A 27,434-nucleotide genomic window follows, 5' to 3' on the forward strand; every position below is an offset into this window, starting at 1 on the left:
CTAGCAATCAAAATTGTGTCAAATATATATATATATATGTATATATGCTGTGATTATATACTATATATCTATATGTAAAATATGTGCATGTCACTTTTATATCAAAGTAGAGAAGATGAAAAACTCTGCCGGCTTAATTCTCGGTGCACTTCATTAAAAGTGACTGAGGAAGATAGCAGCTCAGTTGAATACGATATTATTCAAGCTGGCAGCTCGGTTAGGCGTAGTTAGGGCAGGTTTATTAGAATATGGATATGACGTCAGGGAACTACCGGGATAATCGCAAAAGCGACTTGACAGCTAACATCAAACGTTCAGTCAAATTTACGAGATTAACTGTGACGCGATCTTACGCAAGTATCCTTGTGTTTGCATATAACGATCCATACATTTTATATTACCCTCGTAATATACGCATGCAATATTTTTGACAAATCTACGATTATCATTAATTTCTTTCACATATATCTCCATATATATTATATATCTCATAGAAATAAAATGAGAATTTAATCTGTCTAGGCAAATGGATGATTGATGCGCATAAATTCTTAATCTCGCGTTACAATGGAAAACCTTGCAAATTTAAGGTAAAAACCGCTCCGACAATTCTCTTCTAATGGCGATTTATCAGCACGCGTCAGTTTTGCGGCGCGCGTGTGGAGAATTAAAAAGATAATCCCGTCAGCTACGACTAAATCCGGCGGTGTAACTAAAAGCGTTACAAAAGCCGCCCGCGTGATGGAAAAAAGCGCGAGTATGTCGTATATACACCTTTGCAGGCAGTGGTGGGAAAAGCGATGGACAGCGAGAGAGAGAGAGAGAGGGAGAAAGAGAGAAAGACAGAGAGACAGAAGGGTAAAAGGATGAGCGATAGAGAACTCGTGGGGATGATGCCGGGAGTGGCAGAGAGGGTGTAGGAGTTCGCGTTTATCGGTCGACGAACTGGGCCGCGTCCACGGTGTCAGCGTTATTCAAAATGCAATTTGCATCGGTGGCGCTTGCCTGCGGAAATCACAAATGCACTCTGATTAGAGCAAGTTTTCTACCGTTCGTTGCCGGAGGACAGAAACGAGCTGAGCGAGAGAAGGAGAAACGGAGATGGCGAGAGAGAGAGAAAACGGATATGAGAGAGAAAGAATTTTTGAAACGACGTGGAGCACAAAAAGGGAAGAAAAAAAGAAATAACAGACAGATAGAAAAATAGAGAAAAAGAAAAAGATTTGCCTCGGCTAATTGCATGAGATACGTGATTGTTTCATGCATATTCAGCGACTCCTCGAGGTGGGAATAGCTGATCGCCATTCCTTCGGAGAAGATCTTCATCCTCTTTCTCTCTCTTTCGTGGAAATATCAAGTACAAGTCTCTCGAGGAATCCATGCTTTCAACAAAGAAATCCGATCGTTAAATACAATCGTTCTAAGCCGCGAAGTGCACCACTCGATGGCAATTAAACACAAAGATCTTTTGTTCTTCTACCTTTTCTTTCTAGTTACTATTATAAAATATTGGTTTAAATACATATAATGGTTTGATATAATCCATTGTATACAATATATATATTTGCGCGATACACAATAATCTAGAAAATAATAAATAATGAAAAGGGGCAAATTTTGCGAATCATAACTCGGCGGGCAAAATCAGGAATGGCAGTCGCGCCGCGATCGATAATCGCGATATTAACGCGATTGGCCCGTTCGCCGACTTTTTGTCCGCATGCATGCGCATAACCCGGATGCAACCATGTGCACCGTGGCTAATTGATAAACACAGCCGTTCGACGAATAGCCGCGTTATAACCGCGTCGGCGCTTTGTCGAAAATCAACGGCGATTCGACGGCTAATTAATACTGTTTTTGATATGCGCGCAGCGCCTGCTCGTCAATCAGAAAACCATCGATGTCGCGCTACCCTCTCGGAAATCTCGCAATTCGCAAATTCTCCCTCTCTTTCTCTCTACTATCCACCTCCCTCAAACGTGTCACGAGTGTTGATGGATATTTTTTCGACAATGATGAATATTAAACGCATATTATCGGCTCTTTATTAAATCCGCGCAAAAAAATCACTTTATTTTATACATTACACGTTCTTCACGCGTTATTCTCTGCATGAGTAGATTTACATTATAAAAACCATGTTACGTATTATATTATATGTATATATAATTGTTTTTATAAAAAGTTTATTTAATAAAAAATACAAGTAAAAATATCTAATATATGATTGTTTTAATAAAAATGTTATTAAGATTTATTATAAAGATTTCTAAAGATTATAATTCAATTTTACTTTTTTTGTATTATAAATTCAATATTAATCTGAAAAAATAATTCCTCGTAATAACTATAATGTTCAACTCTAATTAGCTAATGACATATATTTCATAATTGCCTATTAATATATCGTCTCATTTAATATCAATAATTCACCTAGATAGATCATCTTTATTAAAAATAATCCTGAAAAAATTATTACTTTATTCTTTGTGAGCAAATTGCGATGCGATTTATCGTAATGCTATAAGTAAAAAAAAAGAGAGATGAAATTCCATCGATGTTTCCGTTATCGATCGTTACATCTTAGTCAGGGATTGTAAAAGATCGACAAATTGCCAACCGCAGACAATATGAACCGCGCCCTATCAGCGGAAGCTACAATTTGATAAGCGACGAAAGATGCGTTCCGGCATACATGATGCAATTTCCTATCGCGTAAAGCATAGAACACAAATCGTGGATGCAAGTATTATTTTAGTAGGAATATTTTATCGAAGCCCTCACACATACACGTGTACATTTTTACGTACACAATCAACTTTACATTCGCGTATTTTTACGAGAAGCAACCGGACGAATTGCCTTTTTACGCGTTCTCGTGTAAATTACTATTTTTTTATTTTTATTCGCGACATACCTCTCACGTCCTACATACAACCTAACGATATTTTGTGAAAGAGAGAGACACGTATATGCGAAGTGATCCGCGATTGTAATGGATCCGCGAGTGTAACTTTTCGAGAGACAGACGGATGAGCGAAAAATGCACTTTCAGTTTTTTCGAAAAAAAGGAAAAAAAAAGAAAAAAATTCATCGTCCCGCGCTTTCGGGAAATATTTCTCCCAAGCCGCGAAATATGCGGCGCACGCGCGATTCGGTATCGGGGAAACTTTCTACCTGCTTTACTTGGTTCCTGTGCCGAATACCGTTGATTGATAACGGGGAGAAATCGGGTCACCCACATATATATTTTTTTTTCGTCAGAGGAACGTTTCACACAACGGCTTCAACCCTTTTATTCCGCTCGCGCACACTGATTGCGACAGCAGAGCCGAGGCCGATCGCGAGCCGCATGTTTCGCGTATGTTTCGTGTGTGATGCTTTTCGAGTTTGTTCTTCCACGGTGTATTTTTGCGCGGATCAACGAACGCGGCATTTCAGAGAGAAAGCCGTATATATACACGACGGCTGTTGAATAATTTCGTACTTTTAAGAAAGAAAACTGCTTGCGAGCGACTTGGAGCACGTTCATGCGAAAAAAGCGATTCGACGTCGGAGGTCGAGAGAATTAAAGGGATCAATCCCGACGCGAATTTTCGCGATTCTTACATCCCGCCGTTACAACGCTCGCACATCTCTATTTCGCGAAATGCGTGTATCTCCCACGGCTTGACGGACCAAACTCGATCTCGCAAACGTCACCCCCGTCGTTTCGCGAAGCGGTTTTACGACTTGCGTCTCTTTCTCTCATGAGTTTTTCTCTTGCTGCGCCTTCAATTTTTCCAACTTCATCCGAACTGTTTTTATTTTCCCTACAATGTTTTTCTACTGTGTTGCGCTTATATATCGATATATCATAACGGATATTTCGCTCCTGTATTCGTTTTTTTTTAATTCGCTCAGATATAGCGGACTTTGTAAAATAACACGAGTTGTCGAATTTATAATAATAGTACGATTTTAATATAAAAATATATCTCTTGAGGGCAAAATATAACAAAATAATAACTTTGTTACAGAGTAAAATCAAAATTGAAATAACAATAGCGTTCTAAAAAAAAAAAAAAAATTAAACGAGGACACACACCATGATGATTTCGCGTGTACTCTCAACAGCATTTAATTCATCATGTGTAATATCAATTTGGCTAATAATATTTGATATTTGATTTTCGTCTGTTTCTCTATTTACACATTCCTTGTTATACAAACAATGCAAAAATATGGTGGCTATTTGTTAACATCAACTACAAAAAGTGCTTTGAAAAAAATGGAAATATAAATTCTTAAAATATAAATAAACGTTGAGAGAGAGAGAGAGAGAGAGAGAGAAAATATAATTATATTTAAAATAATTTTAAGTAATCTTTATTTAAAAATTTTTAATTTCAGTCTTTTAAGATTAATTTATTGCATATTCAACATATACATATATTAAAAGTTAAATAAAAGAAAAAATAATGCAAAAACAAAGTTTTTGCCTAAAAAAGTATCAATTTTATATAAATTAAATATCTAATTTTTGGAAGTATTTAATATCTGAGGTAGAGGGGAAAGATAACTATCTTTTTTCGATTTTCATCAGAAATTCTATCAGCGCTTGGTCTGCCGCGGAACATCGTGTGATGATTGATAGCTAAGAAACTGGGTTAACGGTGGCTTTTTTTTCTCACGTTTTGTTTCAACTGCCTTTGCGCGTGCGATGCATCGCGAGATGGACACCGGGGTGAACATCACATCTTGTTTCATAAGCGAAAAACTGAAATGCTTTGAGGCCTGTGCCGGAAAAGATAAATAAACGTTTCGTTCATCCGCGACCCGGATGAGAAAACATTAGAAACGTATCTTTTTCAAGAATGCGTAAAAGGACGACGAGCTCAATGCTCTCTTTTTCTCTCTCTTTCTCTTTGGATATTTCATAATTCGACATCAAAATGAGACGCGGGCGTGAAATATTCAAAAATTGCACACTCACCTTTTATAAGCTCAAATGCATTCTTCACGATGAATTTCGTGATCAAGCTAAATTATTTCGCATATAGATATTCAGAAAAAACTAATTTAAAAATTATGGAATTTAAAAATATGACAAATATATATTCAAGCTAAGTAAAAAAGAAAACGAGCTAATTGAGAGTCAGACTGTCAGTCAATAGCATTTAATTTTTAATAATGTAATTTATTTTATACGTTTCGATCCGGGATTTGGACCATGTCGACGGTTTACTGAAGATGATCCAAATCCCGGACCGAAACGTATAAAATAAACTATATTATCAAGAATTAAATGTGCATAAGTACTATTTACCGCGCCTAGCTCTCAATTAGTCCATTTTCTCCTTTATTTAGTTTGATTATTAGAATCTTATTATTCTAATTATATACTCAAGATACGATAAGTTAAAAATCGACACTATTCACAGTGGTCAAAAATATTAAACTGATCATAAAAACCATGCAGAAAAGAATAACAAATATTGAAACATCTAATAATATATAATATTATTGTATATACTAATATATCAATGTACTAATTATGTTTTGCTGCTACCTATTTTCACTTATTTTATACATTGCATAGAAAGAGAAAATTTTTATTTAAAAAGAGTCAAATTATATATATATGTACAGTTTTCTAAATTTAAAGCTTCAGCATGAATAATTTTTATTTTCCGTATAAGAAAAATATTTGCGACAGAGATTCTAGATTCAAGAAAGTGTTGCGTATAAACACTCTTTAATATTCCAAGTGCTTTCCCGATCTCGCACGACAACATCGCCGGTCCATCGAATCAGGAACGGGGTATATGTATAGAATCGACGTGTTTCGCTCGAACGACTTTTCGAAAAGGCGGCATTTCACTTCTTAAAAGCACGTGTGCGCGCCGGCAAGCGTCGCGACGTCCACGGCAACCACTCAGTCTGATTGAGAAAACGCTGATACGTTCACGCGGGCAAGAAAATCAATCCACTTTCGTCACGAGCGTTCTGCTTCGAAAAATCTATTTTGTCACGCGCGAATTCGGTGCACGCTTCGGTTACTCTCCGAGGAAAGAGGTAGGTGGTGGCTCAACAAGTCGCGCGGCCTCCGAGACACCATTGCACCAGAATGTAAGCGCAGCCAGCAAAGAATAAATGATCGCACGTATAGAATCACGGACATTTATATATTCTTGAATTATAATACAGCCAGTTATATTTTGTGAAATTTAATTTTTATCAATTAAATTTTTTTTGCAACTTTTCCGCGATGTTCTGACATATTGACATATGTTAAATATAAGCTCTCCTCTTCTCTTTTATCACATAGTATGTAGATTTATTATTAATTTTTAATTTGTGTAAAAAAATTTAAATGTTAAATATTTTATTTGCAAAAATATTATACTCTCAATGTTGAAACTGCATTTAAAGGGACATATGTATGTATATATTATTTAACGGCGATTTATTGTTCAATGCTCACTGTGTAAATCGAATTGTAATAATGAGATTTATCTTATTAATTATACATTTGCTATTGACTTATTTTTTGTTATATTTATTTACACCTGCTTTTTCTAAAATTGTCTCGCAGGAGAAAGTTACAAATCTTTAGTATCTGATAAAGTTTGTTCAACTGCAAACTTCACATATAAAATATTAAAAGCGTAGCGATCGTCTCTCGCAAATATTTGTTCGCCAGGCTCGTTCTCCAGGCAAAAGCAAGATATAAAAAAATCACTCACCGCCCACCAGCATCTGCAACAGTAACAGTAAAAATCGGCGCGTCGTCCTCGTCATAGCTCCACGGTTCTACATCAAACGATCTCGTCCCACGAAGAAGCGAAGATCCGCAGATGTCACCCTCGATCGTATCGCGACGACGGTCCCGCGTCTTTTGCGCGACTGTCACGTGATCTCCCTCTCGCTGCGAATTATTTCGCAGAAACGTTCGCGCGAAGGGAGCGATATTCAATTCCACGGGTCGATTGCAAAACGGAAATTTCACGGGGATGAAAGAAGTCACAGATAGACGACAGACGAGGCAGGGGGCGAGAGAGGAACAGAGGTAGAAGCTGCACGGGCGAAGTCTCGCCGTCGACTGCCGTCGACTGGCGCGCTTTCGCGACCCCTCCGACACCGGTTTGCAACCCTCTGCTCCCTCTTCATCCCTCAGCCGTGTTACGCGCACTCCCGCGGTCATCCTCCGTCGCATGCTAATTCGCATTTTATTGGGAATCGCGACCGCGCACACCAAACGATAACAAATTTCCCGAAAATCCGATTTAATTTTCCGTGCTCCGTGTGCTGACGTTCGTTCTTCGATCAAGCTACACCGAATTTCACCTGAAATCGGAATTAAATGAATTTTTTTACAGACGAGAATTTAATTTATATCAAGTGTATAAATAAGATTATATATGTAATTATCGTTTTCATGCTATTGCAATAATTAGTGTATTACATTACACTGTCACATTGATTAATGTCTATTTAACACATTTCCGTGTTTCTCTCGTTCGTGTTTATTATAGTAAACTGAAATACGAACGTTGTTTCCTCGTTACGACATTTTCGCTTTATTAAATTGCGAGTTATCTCCGTTGCTTTTCAAGTGAAGGCGAATTTTAAACTTTATCTAATGCGAAAACCAAAATAGCCGGCTTCATAAAATTTCGCTCTATATCTCGCTCCCATTCCTGTCTCGCTCTTGTCAAGACAAGCCGCCGGCAAGATTTATGGAACAGTTTCTACAAGATAAACAGATTTGCGTCCTCCCCTCTTTTTCTCAAAGAAGATAGAACGAAAACGATCTTGCGACGAGAAAAAGTACTCAAGTACATAATTACAATGCTAATTTCGGTGGCTCGAAAAAACATTGCCTTAATAAAACTGTTTAATTTGCAGCTCCAAATGAGGAATTTACTTTCAACAGTAATTAATGTATCGCAATTTTATAAAAAGAGATTTTTATAACGATTTCATATGATATATATGCAAAGACATATTTGCGGAATATAATAAACATAAATAATTAAAAATATAATATGTAAATATACTCGTATATAATAGGATATAATAAAATAACAATAAAAGCGAAATAATTATCATAATAAAAATAAAAACAAAATATTATTACAGAAATATTTTTAATGATTAAGGTGTAAATAATATTTCAACAATGCAAAATAAAACCGTGATTAAATAAATTTCTGTATCTCGTCTTCTCTGGATCTTATGCAGTAATTGTAAGGCGAGATTGTAAAAGAGAGAGAGAGAGAGAGAGAGAGAAAACTACTTTTAAAAATTCTTTTAATATCCCACGGTATTAAGTTTTGCCCGCCAGAAAACGATGTTAGTCCGGTAAGCGTCGGAATATTAAACCGCAGAATCCAAAACTTTCTTAACATACCACAGTCGGTTTTATGAAGCTTTATTGTAATATGTACATGCGGGAAACAGCGTTCACTCTTGTTTATTAATTTACGAGAGTTAGAAAATATTAATCGCATTATCCAAACTCGCCACATTTTTATGAGCTAACTTACGTTCATATATACAGGGTGTCTTAGAATTACCGTATCACACGTTAATGGGAGATTCCTGAGGCGATTTGGAGACAATTTTTCCTCAACGAAAATGTCCAGGCACCAATAATTTTCGAGTTATAAATGATTGAAAATAAAAGTTATTTTGTAAGCTAAGCCTTGTAAAAATAAATTATTAACAAAACTGCATTTTTTAGTTAATTTCAGGTAAAGTTTACTTTAATAGAATTTTAATTTAAGGCTTAGTTACAAAAAGATACATGATTTCAAAAATTGGGAACATTAAAAAAATGATGACTTTCTCGACATTTTTGCTGAGGAAAAATCGTCTCCAAATCGCCTCAGGAATGTCCCATTAACATGTGATGCGGTAATTCTGGGACACCCTGTATATATACACGTACGTATATATATATCGTCGTTTCTTCACGATATTAAAATTCTATTAAAGTAAACTTTATATATATATATATATATATACACACACACAAACTATTTTTATGATCAACTCTGATAGAATTTAAGATAATACTGAGAGGTCCTCTCCGATTTTGCTAAAATTTTACAATATTGTGTATTTTTATGCATAAAATGCAAATCTGTAAATTAAAATTATCGCTCTCAAGTAGAAAAAAAGTTACAGTGTTTTATGCACACTAATATACAATATTGTAAATGTACTATATCGAATTTTTATCTTGAATATCCGGTCAATACTAGGCGTATATTTTTCTATCACTTTATCAATAAATAATAAATAAATTAATATTATCAATAAATAAACAATAAATTAATATTCACCATATAGTTGTTCCGCCGATACCTGATGCCACCCCGGGCCTGCTCCTCCTCTCGTAGCAGCTTCGAAACACTTGCACACTCGTGTTACTCTTTTCGTTTGCGACATGCGGTGACGCCCGGGTTTCAGCTATCACATTTTCGACGCATTTCTATTACATTTTCCAATCGCAGGAACATATTCGCGCACAAATAAAACCGATGCTCCGTTTTCGTGTCGCCGCTTTTTTGGCCACGGAGAACCTTATCAAATAACAAAGGCCACTTCCCCCGCGAACAACTCAGGAGTCGCTGATATTCCCGAATTGGACACTAGACACTATATTTTATGTTTCACTGAATACTTAACGACGGAGAAATCCCGGAAATCGCGCAGAAGCTTTGCCGATTATTATTTTGATTGTCGAACGCGTATTTCGGAAACGCCGCGAGAGATTCTATAACAATAAAATATGACAGCGCGACCGTAGTAATCGACCTGCGATTTTTGCGAATATTATGTACTAATACATCGCGTAACGATACTTCGACACAATACTGCGAAAGTACGACCGGAAACGCGCAAACTTCCGCTTGAAGTACAATCGACGACGCCGAAAAACTCGGAGAATTTTCGCGCCGAAAGCGCGCGATAATTCTCGCGATCCGTCCTCATAACCTCGCGCGCGCGAACTTATGGCGCGAACTCGAGTCGGAGCCGTGACGTCACGCGTCACGTGACAACGCGTTTTCAGGAGAACGAATCTTACCGCGAGATTCACGACTGACGAGATTAATTTCGCGCGAGCGATCGCGATCACGATGTCGATACACGCGACGCGATCAGATTTATACGATAATTAACGACACACGCGCACGTAAAGGCATTAATTAATTAAGGATAATTAATTAAGACACTCGTATTTACGCGGACCGACAATGAACGCGACAAACGTTGATCATGAACAACTCGAAAGTGCATCAGATGGCAGCATTCTAGATTGTGTTCGGAAATATATTCACGTAGATGAAGCGCTCGATTGACCAATCAGGACAAAGAGATCCTCGGTCTCTGATTGGTCGATCAAATTCTGCGCTTTGATGAACGTATTTTTGAACACAAACCTAAAGTTTCAATGTAATGTACGGCGTCTTTTTCGAATCGCTTGAGTTATCTATCTGTGAATAAATTACTTCATTTATTAATTGGCGTTGTGTATGTGTGTGTAATTGTATTGTATTTATATATATATATTAAAATAATTGAGTTATTTTATTTGAAACCAAATTATTTCGATTAAATTATTACATCAAACGTCACTCTATATTATTTTATCGTGTCGATGATGCGTACGTAATTATTAATTGTTTTATTCTGATACACGTAGCAAAATCGATTCTGGAAATGTGTGTTATTATAAAAATATTTTAACAAATATACATATAGATATGTATATATAGCATAATATGAAAATATCTGTCAAAAATGCTTTCTATTTTTAAGACGATTTTCTAAAATTTTCTGTCAACAACATCTCTGCGTGAATATATAAATATTCGTCCGAGCAGTAAAAGAGGACTTTTTTATAAATTAAATTTTGGGAGCTCACTTACGTGAAGTGACGTGCATTTTAGCGGGAGATCGTTCGTGAAGAAACGACAACTCGAAAAAGATCGTTTTGCTCCAGACTTGTCCCTTATTGAAAAAAAGCGTTAAGGCTTCGTGTTCCCGTCCAATGTATGCAAATGAGCTACACGTTCAAACCTGCCAATGAGAATCACTCGAAAGGACCGAAGCAGCTGTTAGCGCCGTGCAACCATCTTCGTCGTACCTTCACGAATTCACGAGTTGCGCAACACAACACTCGTGAAGAGCAAAGCGGAGCATCGGTAACTTTTGGCGCCAACGGAGCGAGGAATTGCATATATTTGTGATCCACGAGAAACAACGACAAAAGTAAGTACCTGCACGAATGACGATGTCAAAATTGTTCTTCGAGCCGCGTGTGACAGTCATAATAAGCGTTTTACGAGCACGTTTTCAAACATAACCTTAATAATATCGCAGTGCCGCCAAGGAGAGCCGCGAAACGGACGGCCGTGGATCCCACGAAGGCAGACAAACCTGCGAAGCAAATCAAACAGAAGCAAGGTACGTTGACCAGCAATTTTTCTATCTGATAAAAATTTTCATTTTTCTGGTTCCTTATATCGTAACCTACGTGTCTAATCGGGCACGTTACAAGACTTACAGCATGTTACAAGACTCTTATAAGAGGGATGTAAGAAATATTTCTTGTAATCATTTATTTACGTCATGACAGAGAAAAGATATTGACGTTTTTGCCGGATCGATATCAAGAAGTTGCTCATTCATATTGAAAAATCTTGTTGCACAAGTATAACTTATACAAATTTATTTTATAGAAATAACTGTGAAACCTGACTTACGATTACTCTCAACCAATGGCGTTATGCTCGTATTCGGACAAGGTGATTTTGGACAACTTGGATTAGGAGAGGAAGTCACTGAGAAGATGCGTCCAGCAGCGATATCCGACTATCAAGATGTTATAGCTATAGTAGCTGGCGCAATGCATAATGCATGTTTGAGAAAAACAGGCGAAGTATTGACTTTTGGATGTAACGATGAGGGAGCACTTGGACGAGACACCACTAAAGAGGGATCTGAAACAGTACCAGACACAGTTGAATTGCCTGGTAAAGCTATTCAGGTGACAGCAGGTGACTCGCATACCGCCGCATTGTTAGAAGATGGACGAGTATTTGCTTGGGGCACATTTAGGGTATATTACTTCTATTAATTTATATAATCTTTACTTATTTATAATATAGTGCTAAGAGAAAATTTTATTAATACAATAAATTTGTAACTTAGGATACACATGGTTCTATGGGACTAACAATGAAAGGGAATGAACGATTCCCTGTAGAAATATTACCTAAAATAAAAATTGTCAAAATAGCATCAGGTAGCGATCATTTAGTATTACTTAGTGAAAATGGACGTATATATACTTGCGGACGCGGTGAACAAGGACAATTAGGACGAGTAGCTGCACGAACAGCCAGTAGAAATTCACGACAAGGAATAGGTCTGCTACTAATTCCAGGCATAGTTGAATTCAAAATCACTAAAAAGTTACAGTTTGATGATATATGGGCAGGAAATTTTTGTACATTTGCCAAGGAGCATCAAAAAGGAGATATATATGTATTTGGTCTAAATAATTTCCATCAAATTGGTAAGATAGATGGCTTTAAAGATTATATGTATTGTTCAATATTATATATCTCATATTTATTGGGAAATTTTTCAGGTTTAAAAAACAATGATATCATCTTTCATCCACAATTATCAAAAACCTTTAGTGGTAAAATATGGAAACATATCAGCAGTGGAGAACATCATACTATAGCTTTGGATGATGCAGGACAAGTTTTTGTGATGGGTCGCAAAGAGTATGGCCGCCTTGGACTCGGATCTAATTGCTTAGATGCAGATGAACTTACATTAGTTCCTACTTTAAGCTCTATTAAATGTATTGATGTGGGTGCAGGTAGCAGAGAATCTTTTGCTGTTACAGAATCAGGTAAATAATGTGGATTTATCAATATTCCCTGAAAAATAGTCGATTTTATATATAATGTTCTGTATTTTATTGCAACAGGTGAATTATATTCATGGGGCATGGGAACTAATGGAAATCTGGGAACAGGTGATGTAAAAGATGTCGATGAGCCAGTATTAGTTAAAGGAAAGCAGTTAGAAGGTAAAACAGTAGTACGAGTTAGTGGCGGAGGTCAGCATACTTTGGCTTTGGCAACGACTCGTCCAGTAAAAGACAAAACTGCTGGTTAATATTAGATCATATCACATTTAATCTAAATGTGTATGTGATATAAATTTGGACAACAAAAACATTGAAAAATAAATTTATTTTTATCGCTCATATCATAGTATCGTGTCAATTGCTAAATAGAAAGCTGCTAAATAGAAATTAAATTGCTAAAATTTAAATATTTGTTATTAAGATTTCAATTGTTCCAATGACTTACAATAATTAAATTCGTGCGTTTTTTCTCTTGGTGCCATAAAGTCCATTAAATCATGCTTACAATCAATATATATGTTCTTAGAATTCTTGTTACATTATTATTTTTTTACCACTTTCTACTATTATATACATTTATTGCTAAAATTCTACTTGCAAATCAAAACTTATGTCTGAAAGTACTCATGGATAAATACTTTGAACAGATAAAATATTATATTTTGAATATTTAATAAAAATTATTAAATGTGTATACACAAAAAATATAACAAAATTTTTATACCATTTAAGTTTAATGAAAATCTAGATAATTGTAAAATTAGCTAATGTGTAATATGCATTATTATTATTTTTATTTGAAAATGTGTGTTGTGTATAAATCTATTATTAATTATATAAAATTCTTTCTTTGAGAATAAACCATTTGTACATAAAATTGTATCAATTCATCTGTCACAACTTTTCAAAAAATCTTTATAAACTATATATATATATATATATATATATATATATATATATATATATATAATTTTTTATTCAAAATTAAAACTTCATAATATTTACGTATATTAGTAAAATAATGTTACATTTGTGTATATGAAAAAAATTAAATTAAAATATTTGAAAAATTGGAGAATTAAAAATTTGTAACATTTTATGAAGTTCAATTTTATTCATAAACTAAATACAGAACATCTGTATTTTATTTTATTTGTTCTAATTTACATCAAGTTTTTAAAACTAGAATAATCAAAAGAAAACTGAAGATATTACTTTTAAGAGATTACATAAAAATCTCATCAATGCAATTAATATTGTAAAAATTTAATTTGTCTTTGATTGCTCTGCAACTTTTGCTTCTTGCATTGAAATTTGTGTAAGTTTTTTACCAATACGTTCATGAACATCTAAATATTTGGCAATACAACGATCCAGACATATCGACTCTCCTTTGCCTAATTCAGCCTCGGTGTACTTTGGTGCTATACATTTTCTGTGACATGCAGATGTCATACGATTATACATATCTGACATCATTTCTATTTCTAAATCCTGTACTAATTTAAGTTTAGTTTCGTCCAGTTGTGGTAACGCTGCTGCCATTATTCCAGGAGCTTTGTAGGACTTTTGTAGTCTTCTTCAAATTCTTTATTTCTTAATCATAAATTAATCTATAACATTGGTGTCGCGCACACGTTGTCTAGCTTTCATAATCTCATATCTTCTGGCATTGACACTTTTCTTAGATAGCACAAATGAGTAAATTCCTACAACAGTGACTACAGACCTGCAATTAAAATCAATTCATTATTCTATAATGAAGGTACATATATATATATATATATATATATATATATATATATATATATATATATATATATATATATATACATAATTTTTTACTAACTAGGAAAAATTCACGGAAAAAATCTTTGAACTATGCAAATGTCAAAAATATAGACTCAAAATCATGCCTTTTGAATGCAATAATTATTATATATATCTAAAGTTAAAATAATCGACATGATACGTGAAAATCGTACACGTGAAATGTGAAGGTCTGTAGAAATTTTCCGAAATGACATCCGCACCTACCATCCAATTCCTATCTTCGCCCAAGTTGGCAAAGGCATGCTCTTTTATTTAACTGTGTTATTATATTTCAAGATTACAAATAAAAAGATTTCATGTACCTGAACATATACCACGCGATCACCGGTAATCTCTAACCTCTTATAATTTCTCGTAGATCTCTTTCTCAAGCCACACAACGAGTTTATACACTGGAGCAACGAATCACGATTCACGATCGAGTATTCTAGAAGAAATAAGCAGGATTGCGCTTTCTAGGGAATACAGGCACGTACAGTTGTCTCACATGGTTACTATTTTGTCGAAGAGGAGTGTGAAATAAATTGACACACACGACTGACATAATCGTGGCAAAATAGCAAGGTAAATTTTGCTGCAGACGTTTTATCTTTATAATAAAATTTTGAGTTTCTACGTACAACATATACCAACTGCTACTGTTTTAAAGTAGCGGTTTTTTTACATCTTTTTCGACATTTGACATTACGGAGATACAAGGTGTACAGAGCAACGTGTTGCTCACAAATGTCTCAGACTGTTAAAAAAATAAATACAGACTGACAGCAAATTGTTGAGCAAAATATCCGTACAATTTTCAAGGTGAAAAATCCAAGTGACACATGTCCAGCGAGTATTAGAAAATGTCTCTGCAACAGTGGATGCATATACGACACAATATTGATATATCATGGAAAGCATTCGTCAGGGAATCTTCCAGTGAACAAGATAAACTTCCTGATAAATGTATTTGTCAATTGGCCTTCCAAGGAAACGAAGCAAAGGCTGCTTATGAGGAAGTTATCCAGCAAATTAGTAACAGCAATGCTATGACAACAAGATTCAAGTACTTAAAGTCAAAGACTGTTGGAAACCAAAGTAACTCTGGAACAAATCAAACTTCCTTCAATACTCAATCAAGGAGGGCTACAGTTCCTGAAGATATTCTAGCAAAAGTGACAATCAATACATTGTTAAAAGCAGTGGAGCAAAAGGATATGAAATTCTTACAAAAACATATGACATCAGAAAATGTGAATGTATCAGATGACTTTGGTTGGACTCCGTTAATGTCTGCTGCTTACTGCGGTCACTTGGAAATTGTACAATTTTTGCTAAATCTCGGAGCTAATAGAAGAATTAGGGATAGATCTGGTCTTACTGCGGCCCAATTAGCTTTGAAAAAAAATTATTTAAGTATAGTTGCGTTATTAAAAAAGAAATCTGAATCGATGAATAATAATCCATCGTCTATAAATGTACCAAAAATAAATAATACAAATGCTTTATCAATGAAAACAATGTCTAAGGAATCTTCTGAACATGATATAGGTGTTTACAATATTACAGAAGAGAAGATACAGCACAACTCAATAGTTTACTGTGATGTCTGTAAAGCAACCTTTCAAGAGACAACGCCAGAAAAACATGAAACCTCTACTTTACACATCTTTAACACAAAACCAAAATTAAAGCATACAATGTATGGAATATCAAGACAGAATAAAGGATATAGAATGCTATTGAATACAGGATGGGATGAGGAAGCTGGTCTTGGACCTTCTGGAAAAGGAATAAAATATCCAATTAAAACATGTTTAAAAACAGATCGCAAAGGATTAGGACACTCAGTGGAAAGTGAATATAAAGTTACCCATTTCAAACCAGGTGATACAACTGCCATTAGCAGCATTAAGACACCTAAACAGAAACCTTTGAAAAAAAGGGACAGGGAAAGATTACTTCACCGAGACGCCAGAAAAGAAAGAGCTCTACGTATTGCATTATCTTAAAATATATGTATAAATAAATGTTAATATAATATATATATATTTAAAGATTGAATGTGAATGAAAATAATTATTACTATTCTTACGTACTTATACTTGTAAGTTTAATCTTAATATTTCTATATTACAATATATATTTATATCTTATTTCTTTAATATATATTTCTTTCTATTTTTTAATAAAGATCAGTTAAAATTTCTTCATATGTCATATCACATGTCAATTATTATGTTAATAAAATTATATAAAAATTCACAAATACTTAGTGTTTATTTTACTAAGATTTTACTAAAATATAGAGAGAATGAAAACTTTCTGAAATTATCTTATATACAAATGCAATCCTTTCAATATATAATTAACGTAATAATATATAAATGTATTAATATGTTACAGATAATGAGTGAACATCAAATATTATTGGAACACTTAGAAAGTGTTGAAAATAAAGCTGGTGAAATTCTTACTGATCGCGAAGAAATAATCGCTCTTGATAAGAGAAGAAATGATGATCGCGTTGGAATGAGGGCACTACAAAAACAATCACATGAAAAAACATGGATAACTGTAGGTCCATTGCTATTAAAGATGCCATCTAAAGCTGCTGAAGAGTTGCTCGAGAAAGGTAATTCCAAACAGAAAAGGAATCTATTTAAATTCTATAAAATTTTCGTATTATACAGTAATATAATCAATATTTCAGATCAGAAAGAATGCAGTACTGCGATTAATAAATTAAGAAGCAATTTAAAGATAAAAGTAAATGAATTACGTGATTTAGAATTAACTCCACCAGTACCTGGATTAATGTTGGAACCTATGTCCCATAAAGAGATGGATGCAATGAATCAAGTTCTAGGTCGAAGTGTTTGATATATATATGCAATAAAATTTTTATTTTGTTCAAGTACAGTTGAAGTATAAATATGTGAACTTATATTTATTTAATTATAAACGTTTATATAAAATGTAAAATAATTATTATTATATATTGGCAAAAGCTAGAAAGTTATTAAAATAATTTCACATACATATATGTCATATTCCTTATTTTAATAACATATAAAAAAATTCTTTAAAAAAATTATTATTTTATTAACTTGCGTATATCTATATATGTATCATAATATATAAAATATTGTCAATACATTTTTTCATGACGCGCGTTTTTCTTTTATAAAAAAATAAATATCTTAATTTATATATTTACTGAAAAGTATTGTAATTCTCTGCTTCATCAACAAACCATGGCTTTAAGAAGGAATACATTTCATCATTAGGAGCTATTTCACTATAAGTAATAAACCTGGATCCATCAAAATAAAATTTATACATGCTCTCATTATAATCTTTGATGACAATTTTTTTGACATTGTCTAAAAACATTTTGCAGAACATTTTACACTTGTCTATATTACAACAAGGCTGCAATAGTAAATAATTACAAATTAATGTTATTAATCGCTGTATATATTACATAAATGTTATATTTTTTTAAATGTAATTACTTACGTTTGAAAGCAATGGCAAAGTATGCGTAGGATATTCCTTTATCATGGTCACTTTTCCATCCATGTTTTTTAATCCACATATAAGTCTTTCTGTTCCTGATAAATAATTCGGACTCCACCAGTCTACTAGTTTTCTAGAATTGAATGTTCCATATTTGTTATACTCTGGTGTGCCAATTACATTATAAACTCGAGTTGATATTGATTTCATTTCAATCAATTCAAACGTTTTGCCAATAAGTGTATCAGTTATAGGCTGTTGTGAAACAATACCATCTATTTCTGCTGTATATAATAATGAATGATCACCAAATTTTGCTTGAAATATACAGTGAAATTTTTCACATTCATTAAGTACCGATGGATCTGGTTTATGTGATGGATGATCTAATGAAAAAAATAAGTATATATTTAATCAGTTTAATTTAAATTAAATACTTATTCTGTTGCACTTAAAATAAAAATAACTTGATCAAATTCATATGCACATTAATTTAAAATACCTGCTACCAAATATTGTTCTAATTTGTATCCGCATAATTCAATTTGTTTATCTTCCACAGTTGCATTAACATGTTGCTGTTCTTTTTCAGTTGTGTAGAATTCGCATAAATATATCGTGCCACGATATTTGCTAGCACAAATAATCCATTTATCTAATTTTTTATATGGAGTGCATAATAATGTTTTTAACACACCACGACGGCAAATAAAATCAGTGTCCAACCTAATTAATATTTCTAATTAATATGTAAAAGTAATGGTTATAACATGTCGTATATTATCCAATAATTTATTTTATATATATATATATATATATATATATATATATTACTAATAATTTAATTAATTAGATCTAAATAATTTTCATAATATATATATGCATTATTACATAGTTTGAAATAAAATAATTAATATATTTTGTGTGTGTGTGTGTGTGCAAGAATAATTTACATTATATATTTCAAAAATGTATCTAATATATAAATTTTATACTTAAATGATTATTTAACAACATACCATTGGCCTTCTTGTGTTGATAATGGTTTTTCAAGTAGATTAAAATTATCCGCAATCCATCTTAATAGATTATCCAATTTGACATGCGAAGTAGGTTTATAACGAGTAGACATAAAATTTTTATTAAGATCGAAGGATACGTTGTTAAGATCTTCAGGAGGAATATAATACTTCATTTGTGATAAATCGGCATGATATTGTGAATCACCGTCAATACTATAATGTCCGATTAATTTAGTCGTTAATGTTGGAACCATATTTTCAGAGAAATATTTTTTATAATCAATTTCAAACGACATTGTTTTATTAGCTCTACCGCACTACAAATTTTTATTCTGATTTAGCTACACAAAGCCAAATAAAGAGAAGATAAAGAAACGTTTTAGAACTGCGAGAGAACTCCCGTATAAAAGATAATGAAACTTATATATGCACACTCAAAAGTAAGTAAATATAAAACTATATAAATATAAATACTATATAAATATATATTTATATAGTTTAATACAAATTTTTATTCTGATTTAGCTACACAAAGCCAATATAAAGAGAAGATAAAAAAAACGTTTTAGAACTGAGGGAACTCCCGTATAAAAGATGATGAAACTTATTTTTGTGCGTGTATATATAAGTTTCATTATCTTTTATACGGGAGTTCCCTCAGTTCTAAAACGTTTCTTTATCTTCTCTTTATATTGGCTTTGTGTAGCTAAATCAGAATAAAAATTTGTATTAAACTATATAAATATATATTTATATAGTTTATAATACAAATAATAAACATATATTTTAAAAAATTAATATAACATATTAAACTTATATTTAAAAATGCTATTAGTTTTGAATATTTTATAATTATAATTATTTGTATCATAATCATTTGTATTAAACTATATAAATATATAATATCATTATAATAACGATACTAACATTTTTATTAACACATTAATTGAGTAGAATCATTGCATATAATATTTTATTAATTTAATTTTATAGCAAAATATCGAATATATTGATATAATAAGGGAATTAAAATTTTCGGTTGTAAATAAATCGCAGAAGCCTATTGAATTTATTATATCAGCATTTTAATTCTCATTCGTGTGTACGTAAAATTTAAAAATTTAAAATATCACATGAATCCGCGCGTCATATATGCCGGATAAGTTGATTGGTTATTGAATAGAGAATTTTAAAAAGACCCTACAAATACTCTAAACTCGAGTGTCTTTCATGGAAATGAGGATTGTCGTGTGTGTTGATATTTTATATTACAAGAGATAACCTCAAAATTCTGCATTTGACGGAAAATCAGTAAACAATTAAGAAAGAAGGAATATATATTGTCATATTCTTCTATAAGGAATAAAATAAAATGACAACACGAGAGATATTGACCATTCAATTGGGTCATTATTCTAATTTCATCGGTGCGCATTGGTGGAATTTGCAGGTATTAATTATATTATTTTTTATTACAAATCTCAACATATCTGGAATCCTTAAAAGATTGCAATACACTTTATTATAACTTTTATTACAGGAGTCTAATTTTTCATACGATCCGAAGCATCCATCTGAAGTAAATCATGATGTTTTGTATAGAGAAGGTGAAAATGTGCGAGTAAGTATAATTGAACAAATACAATTATTTTTAAATATGTGTCACAAATGTGCAGATATATTAACAAGAATCTATCACCTAGTTTTAGTTAAAAATGTAACTGCAAAACTGTAACTTTTTAGAAGATTTACATAAATAGTCGTTTTTTCTATCTTATTTTATAGCAAGACATTTTTTCTGTATCGACTTGATTAATTTTGAATAGAGATATGCATTTCTTTAAAAATGTACTTGGTTACATTATTTCTTACTGAGAGATATAAAAAAATAAGAGTTACAAATAAAACAATAAAATTAATATATAAAAACAGAACCACCCAGATATATTTATTTGTGAAATGTGTTTTACATAATATTAAATAAACTATATAGTAAATTAATTGTAATAAATTTTAATTGTAATGAAATTAATAAAGTTGCATGTGTCCCCAGTAAAAGTTTGATTATAAATATTATGATGCAAAATAAGTAATTATATATACAATGAAACAATTGTGTTTCAGAAACAGGTTACATTTACACCAAGATTATTAATAGCAGATTTAAAAGGAGCATTAGGTTATCTGAGCAAAGAAGGTAATTTATATAAAACAGAGAGCTCTTCAGATAATCAGCTGCTATGGGATGATTCAAAATTGGAAGTTACCAATGCTGAACCTAGTTCTGTATCACCTTTTATTCAAAGTTTAAATGAATCTAATAAAACTGTGGATTCTGAAATTTTCAATTTTGAAAATGATGTTAAGTCGTGGGTCGACTATATTGTACCGTTATTTCATCCAAGAACGGTGACAGTTATCAAAGAATATTTACACAATTGTACACAACGACCATTCAATATATTCACATATGGTCGCGATTTGTGGACTACAGAACAATTCTCTGAAGACTTTTCAAACAAAATACGACTATATGTAGAAGAATGTGATTTGATGCAAGGATTTCAGGTATATATTTTATTATGTTGGAATATTTTCTATATTACACTTATTTATATATCAGATATATTGTGAGCCTAATTATTTTCAAAAAATAGGTGCTTGTGGATTCTACTGATGGTTTTGCTGGTCTTGGAGCATCTTGCATTCAGCATCTACGTGATGAGTATGGAAAGAGTATTTTGGCATTTCCGTGTCTAGACTTTAACAATGCCGAACCCAGTGCGTCAGATTTAATTAAAATTGTTAACACAGCATTATGCTGGCAACACATTGGAGAGTATTCATCACTTTACAGTCCACTTTCCTGTGGGCAAGTCGGATGGCCGTTCGCGGCCAATGCACGTAAATTCCAAAACATAACATATAGCCCAGAACTAAAGTATCACAGTAGCGCAATATTAGCGACTGCTTTGGACACGTTGACCTTAAGATATAGAACTAAGAAATATCCAAATGTCAGTTTATCTGATTTATGTGCTGATCTGAACAAGTTAGGTCGCAAAGCAGCGGCGACTAGTTTGAATTTGCCATTCCCTATGAAATTAAAGATGGATTTAATAGACATATTGGATGAATTTGAGGGACCTCTATGGACCAGTCTGACACCGAGCTGCGACATATCGATGGATAATAATATGCAAAGTATAGCGTTGCGTGGAATTCCAGAAGACAGAATAAAGCGACCTCTTCACGAAGCTAACAAACAGATATCAAAACCAGCATATAAATGCTCCAGTGTACACGAAATGATGACATTCTATCTGGCATGCACGTGTCACGCGTCAGCTACATATTTATCTAATATCGAGACACCGTTGAAACTTGCTTTACCATATCCGAAGATATTCAATAATAATGTAACCGAGAATGGTAACATCGCCGAGTGGCCCATAGGAACAGGTATATCTTCATTAATCAATACTTTCTTTAAAAGATAACGATGAACAATGAATATTAATATTATTTATTTTTTTTGTAGATGTAAACTCGATTGCAGTGATGGCTGGAATGCATAGTGGTAATAGTATCGCGGCAATGTACGAATCTCTACTTAAACAGACCAAAAGGATAAGAAGTATCAAGAAATTTCACGCCTTTGTGGATTCCGGACTGGAGGAAGACGAGTTTACGGAATGTGTTCATAATTTGGCTGATTGTAAAGAAGCGTACGAAGAAGATTATTATATTTGAAGGCAAACTAATTATTGTGTATATATAACACATTTAGCAACATAATTTCTATAGTACTGATGTCAGTTGTACAGCGATTAATTGCACAATATTTTATATAATAAAGCTTTTTACTAAATTATATTTACTAAAATACTTGTATATTTATCTTATACAATCAAAAATTAAAATTTGACAGATTTTCCTATGAATTTTATGGATATGTGATTAATATTAGAAAATTCGTGCAATGTTAATATTAAAAAGAAAAACCGACCGTTGCTATACACTTCACAATAAAGTATATAAGTAGGTCATAATCCCTCGTAGAATTAGAAGTAGTATTCAGAATCAGAACGTCCCTAAAGATGGGAGTGGCAAGACACACCCTGGTTATTAGATTGCACGAATTCGTATCGAACATCGAGAATGTGAAAACTCAGTCCTCGTTGTTCTTCCGTAATGTAACAACCTTTTTAATCCGATTTCTTTACAATTCCTATCTATATATTTTTTTTATAATATGTAATTTATTAATTTTTTTCGTATAAAAATAATATGTATATAAAGAAAATTATGCGTGTAATATAATAATGTTCTAAAATTTAATATTCGCGAGAAAATAAAAAAAATAATAAACATTAACAATGGGTAATAAAGTAGCAACATTCACCGAAGAACAACTTGAAGATTATCAGGATTGTACTTTTTTTACGCGCAAAGAAATCTTGAGGTAATATTTTCATAATAAATTATTAATGTAAAGGAATTTCAAATATCGCTACTTTGCTAAAACTTTTTCCATTTTCTTTCAGAATATTTAAGAAATTCCGGGAGATAGGAGATTCTGGAATGGTACCGCGTACCATGACACCGCAACAAGCATCGTCTCTTCGTTTACCATTGTCATATTTAACTCGTATTCCTGAATTGAAGGTTTATACTTTAAATATATAAAAAATTAGTTTTAAACATAATAAAAAATATATTTTGTAGATAATTTTTATTTTATAACAAATTATTTTAGCAAAAAGTGAAAATAATGTTATATTATTTATTACAGAAATCTATATAAATATATATTTTTTAAAATATATTGATTAGAATATTCTGCTCGTTTTATAGCTCTGCATATATACGCGTGTGTAAATATATCTATATACATATGTAAAGTATAATGTTATGTCAGACATTATGTAAGACGAGTTTTTTAGAATTTTTTAACTCACTTTAATTATTCTATATATTTCTATATACTTATATTTACTTATATTCTATATACTTATATTTATTTTTTATCTTAAAGCTAAAAATAAAATAATTTTTTTTTTACTTTTTCGAATTTATTACTGACGTACGAGATATCTGTTTCTTCTTTCATTTTTAGGAAAATCCATTTAGAGAACGGATCTCGGAGGTCTTTACACAACGCCAGGATCCAGGACACTCGACGTCTATCACCGAAGGAATCTGCTTCGAGGAATTCCTCGAGATGATGTCCGTGTTCTCTGAACAGGCACCGCGGGATCTGAAAGTCTTTTACGCCTTTAAAATTTACGGTATGGACCACCAGGTGAACCAGACAGACGGACGGATGAACGGACGAACGAGCGAACCGTGAGAGAGCCTGGAGGTCGACCTCGCTGTACCTATAGTTCCGTGGGATGAGAAGTACATACGGCGTTCAGACACGACATCCACGATGCACGAGAATATTTGCACGGAACAACCGATCGATTTTGCCGACGTACAGCGTCATAATTATACCCTCTTTCGAACGAGACGTTTTTCCTTCACCATAAATTGCGTTTTTCTGTCGTTATATTTTTATTGCTTTTTAATTCTCATAAATATTGAAATAAATTGTATTTTTAGTATATAGAGAGAAGAAGAATAGTCTCGAGAAAATATTTGTTTTAATTATCAGTTTTAAATTCGCGTCTCTCGTTTTGATAATAATATGTTTTTTTATATTTCATCTTCAAGATAATTTTCCGTGAACAGATTTCGACGAGGACGGAGTGCTGGGAATGGGTGATTTGGAACGCACCTGTCGGCAGCTGACTCGAGGTGGGCTAAGTGCCGAAGAGATGACTACTGTGTGTCGAAAAGTTCTGGAAGAGAGCGACATAGACGGCGATGGAGCTCTGTCGTATCTCGAGTTTGAGCACGTTGTAACTAGAGCCTCCGATTTCATGGCGACATTTCACATAAGAATATGAAGAATGGACATAAAGCACCACATCTAAATAATCAGTGTAAAGTAGGTGAATAATTTAAATAAATATATAATTACGATTAAATTGAAAGAAATGATATTAACCCTCTATCGACCAAATTATTTGTTTATTTAACAAATGTTCAATATATTTAGTAAATAAGTCGAAGATTAAAATAATAGTTTATAAAAAGTTTGTACTTTTCTTCGAGAGAAATGGAAATATGTACAGACAAGTTTCTATTTTACAATTATACAATTGAAGAAGAATCTAAAAAGAAAATTAAATAAATAAAAACTAATATGATTTTAAAATTACATTGGACAATAGAGGATTGATAAATACCTAAAAAATTATATTTCTTTCATTTTAATCAAGTTCGCGCTTTATACAATGTAATTAATGTCTTATTCGCTCATTCTTGTTATACTTTAATTAAAACTGCGAACTCAAGTTTCGTAATATATCGAGTTTACACTTTCATAGTTGTAGAGAAGAGACAAAGAATTATGTTCAAAAATTTCCCAACGCAAAAAAATCATTAAAATCCATAATAATTCCTTGATTTGCGAAATTTTGAACTTATCGCGCATTATGCTAATTTTTCGTTGTAGTTCGAAATAAATTGAAACAGCAGAAAAATAATCTGTATAACGCTATTCGCAGAATTCTGCAATATATTCTTACGGACTACATCTATACCTGACAAAGTTACTATTCTCCACCATTAGTCATTAAGTGTGAAAAATATCATTATTCAGGAAAAAATTGTATCTCATAAAGTATTCTTAAGGCGTCATTTTTATTTCGCCGGTATTTAATTAATAAGACTTTTCGGATTGCATTGATAGGTTGTTGTATCTTTAAGACGAGCGAAAAATAAAATTATAATAATATTAATTACTAGTTGCTACAATTTAATTACCAATATCTTAAGTTTTGTCAGCAAAAAAACAAAGTTTTTGATGATATTTCCTACAGATGTATTTCTTGTCGAGTGATCTGTATGAAGTATCGAATTTAGACGAAATTGCCTGGCAATATCGCAAATAAAACTTTTGCAAAACTCATTGAAAAAAAAAAAAATATTTAACTCAATAGACATTTAACCGAAGCGCTATAGTGTATATAGTGTATCAAATGCCATTTTCCATGGCAGCTTTCTTGCCAAGAATGGAGCCGATTTATCTTTAAAAGATTTTCGTTTTCAATCTCTCACAGTTTAAAAACTAATCATGTTTTCGCGATATTAAAAAGATTAATGCTCTTCTTCATTCGGCTGTGAATACTGCTTGAAAGCGCGAAACTTTTTTAAACACCCAGTATATCTCATTGTACGCGTTGCGCAGATATACCTTCTTGTGCTCTCATAAGTTGCCCCTGTTGAGCAATAATGAGCGCGATGGTGGATAAGTAACCAGGCTATTCATTCTTGCTCCGGACAGGAGTCCCTCCCGGCGATGCGCGAGGAGTCTGACGAATGCGATTTCGCAATTTATACGACGACGTAGGCATCGATTCTCCACGAAATCAGTGACAAACGGAAGCCGACGAGAGCGGAAGAACGTGCGGGAAACACGTTGCATTTCACGTTCCTCATTATTTCTTCAGCGTTTCACACTTTGCGCAACTCTAGCGTTTACGCAGTCATACTTGTGATATTTATATATGCAATATATAAATTTTTATAATATATAAATCTCTCTCTCTCTATATATATATATATATGTGTGTGTGTGTGTGTGTATACAGGGCGTACCTAAATAAATGCAAAAAATTTTAGGAAATAATTCTTCATCGAAAATTAAGGGGGATTTCTTATATGTATAAAACATATATTCTTATATTTCTCCCTGAAAAGTTACACTTTTATAAAGAGGGAGGTAAAAATTAAGTTATTTTTTTTTCGCAATTTGTCTGAAATTTAAAAAATGTAACTCCTCAGAGAGGATATAAGAATATATTTTTATATAAGAAACCCTCCTTAATTTTTGACAAAGAATTATTTCCTAAAATTGATCGCACTTATTTAGATACACCCTGTATATATGTATATATAATTACTCGAATGTGTCACGTATCGAATATGTAATTCTTAAGAGCACATTATACAAATTTAACTCGTCATACGAGTTTGTCATACGATCGTACAAAATAACTACCACATAGAATTAAAGGATT

The 27,434-nt window shown here is 32.7% G+C and overlaps 8 protein-coding genes across 15 annotated transcripts in view; 5 read left to right on the top strand and 3 right to left on the bottom strand.

The window, feature by feature from the left end:
- LOC114929076 (kin of IRRE-like protein 3) overlaps positions 1–9,776 on the bottom strand; it is a 166,220-nt gene extending 156,444 nt beyond the window's left edge. For all 3 annotated transcript variants that reach the window (XM_085480103.1, XM_029300451.2, XM_029300450.2), the window contains exons 1-2: positions 9,336–9,776; positions 6,732–7,332 (exon numbers count right to left, since the gene is read on the bottom strand). In XM_085480103.1, the coding sequence (XP_085336229.1) occupies positions 6,732–6,786 (55 nt within the window). In that variant the 5' untranslated portion in view covers positions 6,787–7,332; positions 9,336–9,776. The remainder of the gene's footprint in view (positions 1–6,731; positions 7,333–9,335) is intronic.
- A 1,281-nt stretch (positions 9,777–11,057) lies between these two features.
- Rcc1 (Regulator of chromosome condensation 1) lies at positions 11,058–13,285 on the top strand. The gene is made up of 6 exons (XM_029300453.2): positions 11,058–11,268; positions 11,380–11,463; positions 11,739–12,118; positions 12,211–12,577; positions 12,653–12,925; positions 13,004–13,285. Coding segments are annotated over exons 1-6 (1,296 nt in total). The 5' UTR covers positions 11,058–11,267; the 3' UTR covers positions 13,195–13,285.
- A 755-nt stretch (positions 13,286–14,040) lies between these two features.
- Positions 14,041–14,567, bottom strand: Tim10 (translocase of inner membrane 10). The gene has a single exon (XM_029300746.2). It carries the CDS (start codon positions 14,489–14,491, stop codon positions 14,213–14,215), a length of 279 nt encoding a protein of 92 aa, XP_029156579.1. The 5' UTR covers positions 14,492–14,567; the 3' UTR covers positions 14,041–14,212.
- A 330-nt stretch (positions 14,568–14,897) lies between these two features.
- On the top strand, positions 14,898–17,800 carry LOC114929264 (p53 and DNA damage-regulated protein 1-like). Of its 2 annotated transcripts, none has more exons than XM_085480106.1 (3): positions 14,898–15,343; positions 17,165–17,393; positions 17,472–17,800. In XM_085480106.1, exons 2-3 carry the CDS (start codon positions 17,168–17,170, stop codon positions 17,639–17,641), a joined length of 396 nt encoding a protein of 131 aa, XP_085336232.1. In that variant the 5' UTR covers positions 14,898–15,343; positions 17,165–17,167; the 3' UTR covers positions 17,642–17,800. The 2 variants fall into 2 exon arrangements, with proteins under 2 accessions (XP_085336232.1, XP_085336233.1); XM_085480107.1 differs by lacking the exon at positions 14,898–15,343 and adding an exon at positions 16,800–16,865.
- On the top strand, positions 15,350–16,773 carry LOC146724289 (G patch domain and ankyrin repeat-containing protein 1 homolog). The gene has a single exon (XM_085480105.1). It carries the CDS (start codon positions 15,622–15,624, stop codon positions 16,768–16,770), a length of 1,149 nt encoding a protein of 382 aa, XP_085336231.1. The 5' UTR covers positions 15,350–15,621; the 3' UTR covers positions 16,771–16,773.
- Positions 17,648–27,434, bottom strand: part of LOC114929086 (decapping and exoribonuclease protein-like) — a 43,594-nt gene continuing 33,807 nt past the window's right edge. For 3 of the 4 annotated variants that reach the window (XM_029300468.2, XM_029300467.2, XM_029300466.2), the window contains exons 3-6: positions 19,300–19,515; positions 18,783–19,006; positions 18,281–18,666; positions 17,648–18,193 (exon numbers count right to left, since the gene is read on the bottom strand). In XM_029300468.2, coding sequence (XP_029156301.1) covers positions 17,975–18,193; positions 18,281–18,666; positions 18,783–19,006; positions 19,300–19,475 — 1,005 coding nt within the window. In that variant the 5' untranslated portion in view covers positions 19,476–19,515 and the 3' untranslated portion in view covers positions 17,648–17,974. Of the gene's footprint in view, positions 18,194–18,280; positions 18,667–18,782; positions 19,007–19,299; positions 19,859–27,434 lie in introns of those variants that run through there. The other variant, XM_029300465.2, reaches the window with a different exon arrangement.
- On the top strand, positions 20,537–23,178 carry mst (misato mitochondrial distribution and morphology regulator). The gene is made up of 5 exons (XM_029300464.2): positions 20,537–20,752; positions 20,843–20,923; positions 21,427–21,870; positions 21,960–22,764; positions 22,844–23,178. The coding sequence occupies exons 1-5, from the start codon at positions 20,675–20,677 to the stop codon at positions 23,053–23,055; spliced, it is 1,620 nt and encodes a 539-aa protein (XP_029156297.2). The 5' UTR covers positions 20,537–20,674; the 3' UTR covers positions 23,056–23,178.
- Positions 23,238–26,004, top strand: LOC114929087 (calcium and integrin-binding family member 2). 2 transcript variants are annotated; one of them, XM_029300470.2, is made up of 5 exons: positions 23,238–23,767; positions 23,850–23,970; positions 24,422–24,593; positions 25,039–25,297; positions 25,920–26,004. In XM_029300470.2, the coding sequence occupies exons 1-4, from the start codon at positions 23,682–23,684 to the stop codon at positions 25,254–25,256; spliced, it is 597 nt and encodes a 198-aa protein (XP_029156303.1). In that variant the 5' UTR covers positions 23,238–23,681; the 3' UTR covers positions 25,257–25,297; positions 25,920–26,004. The 2 variants fall into 2 exon arrangements, with proteins under 2 accessions (XP_029156303.1, XP_029156302.1); XM_029300469.2 differs by having other exon boundaries at positions 25,039–26,004.

Source organism: Nylanderia fulva, unplaced genomic scaffold (assembly GCF_048542155.1).
Source record: "Nylanderia fulva isolate GAGA-0341 unplaced genomic scaffold, ASM4854215v1 Scaffold14, whole genome shotgun sequence".
In the NCBI taxonomy this organism is placed as follows: Eukaryota; Metazoa; Arthropoda; class Insecta; order Hymenoptera; family Formicidae; genus Nylanderia; species Nylanderia fulva.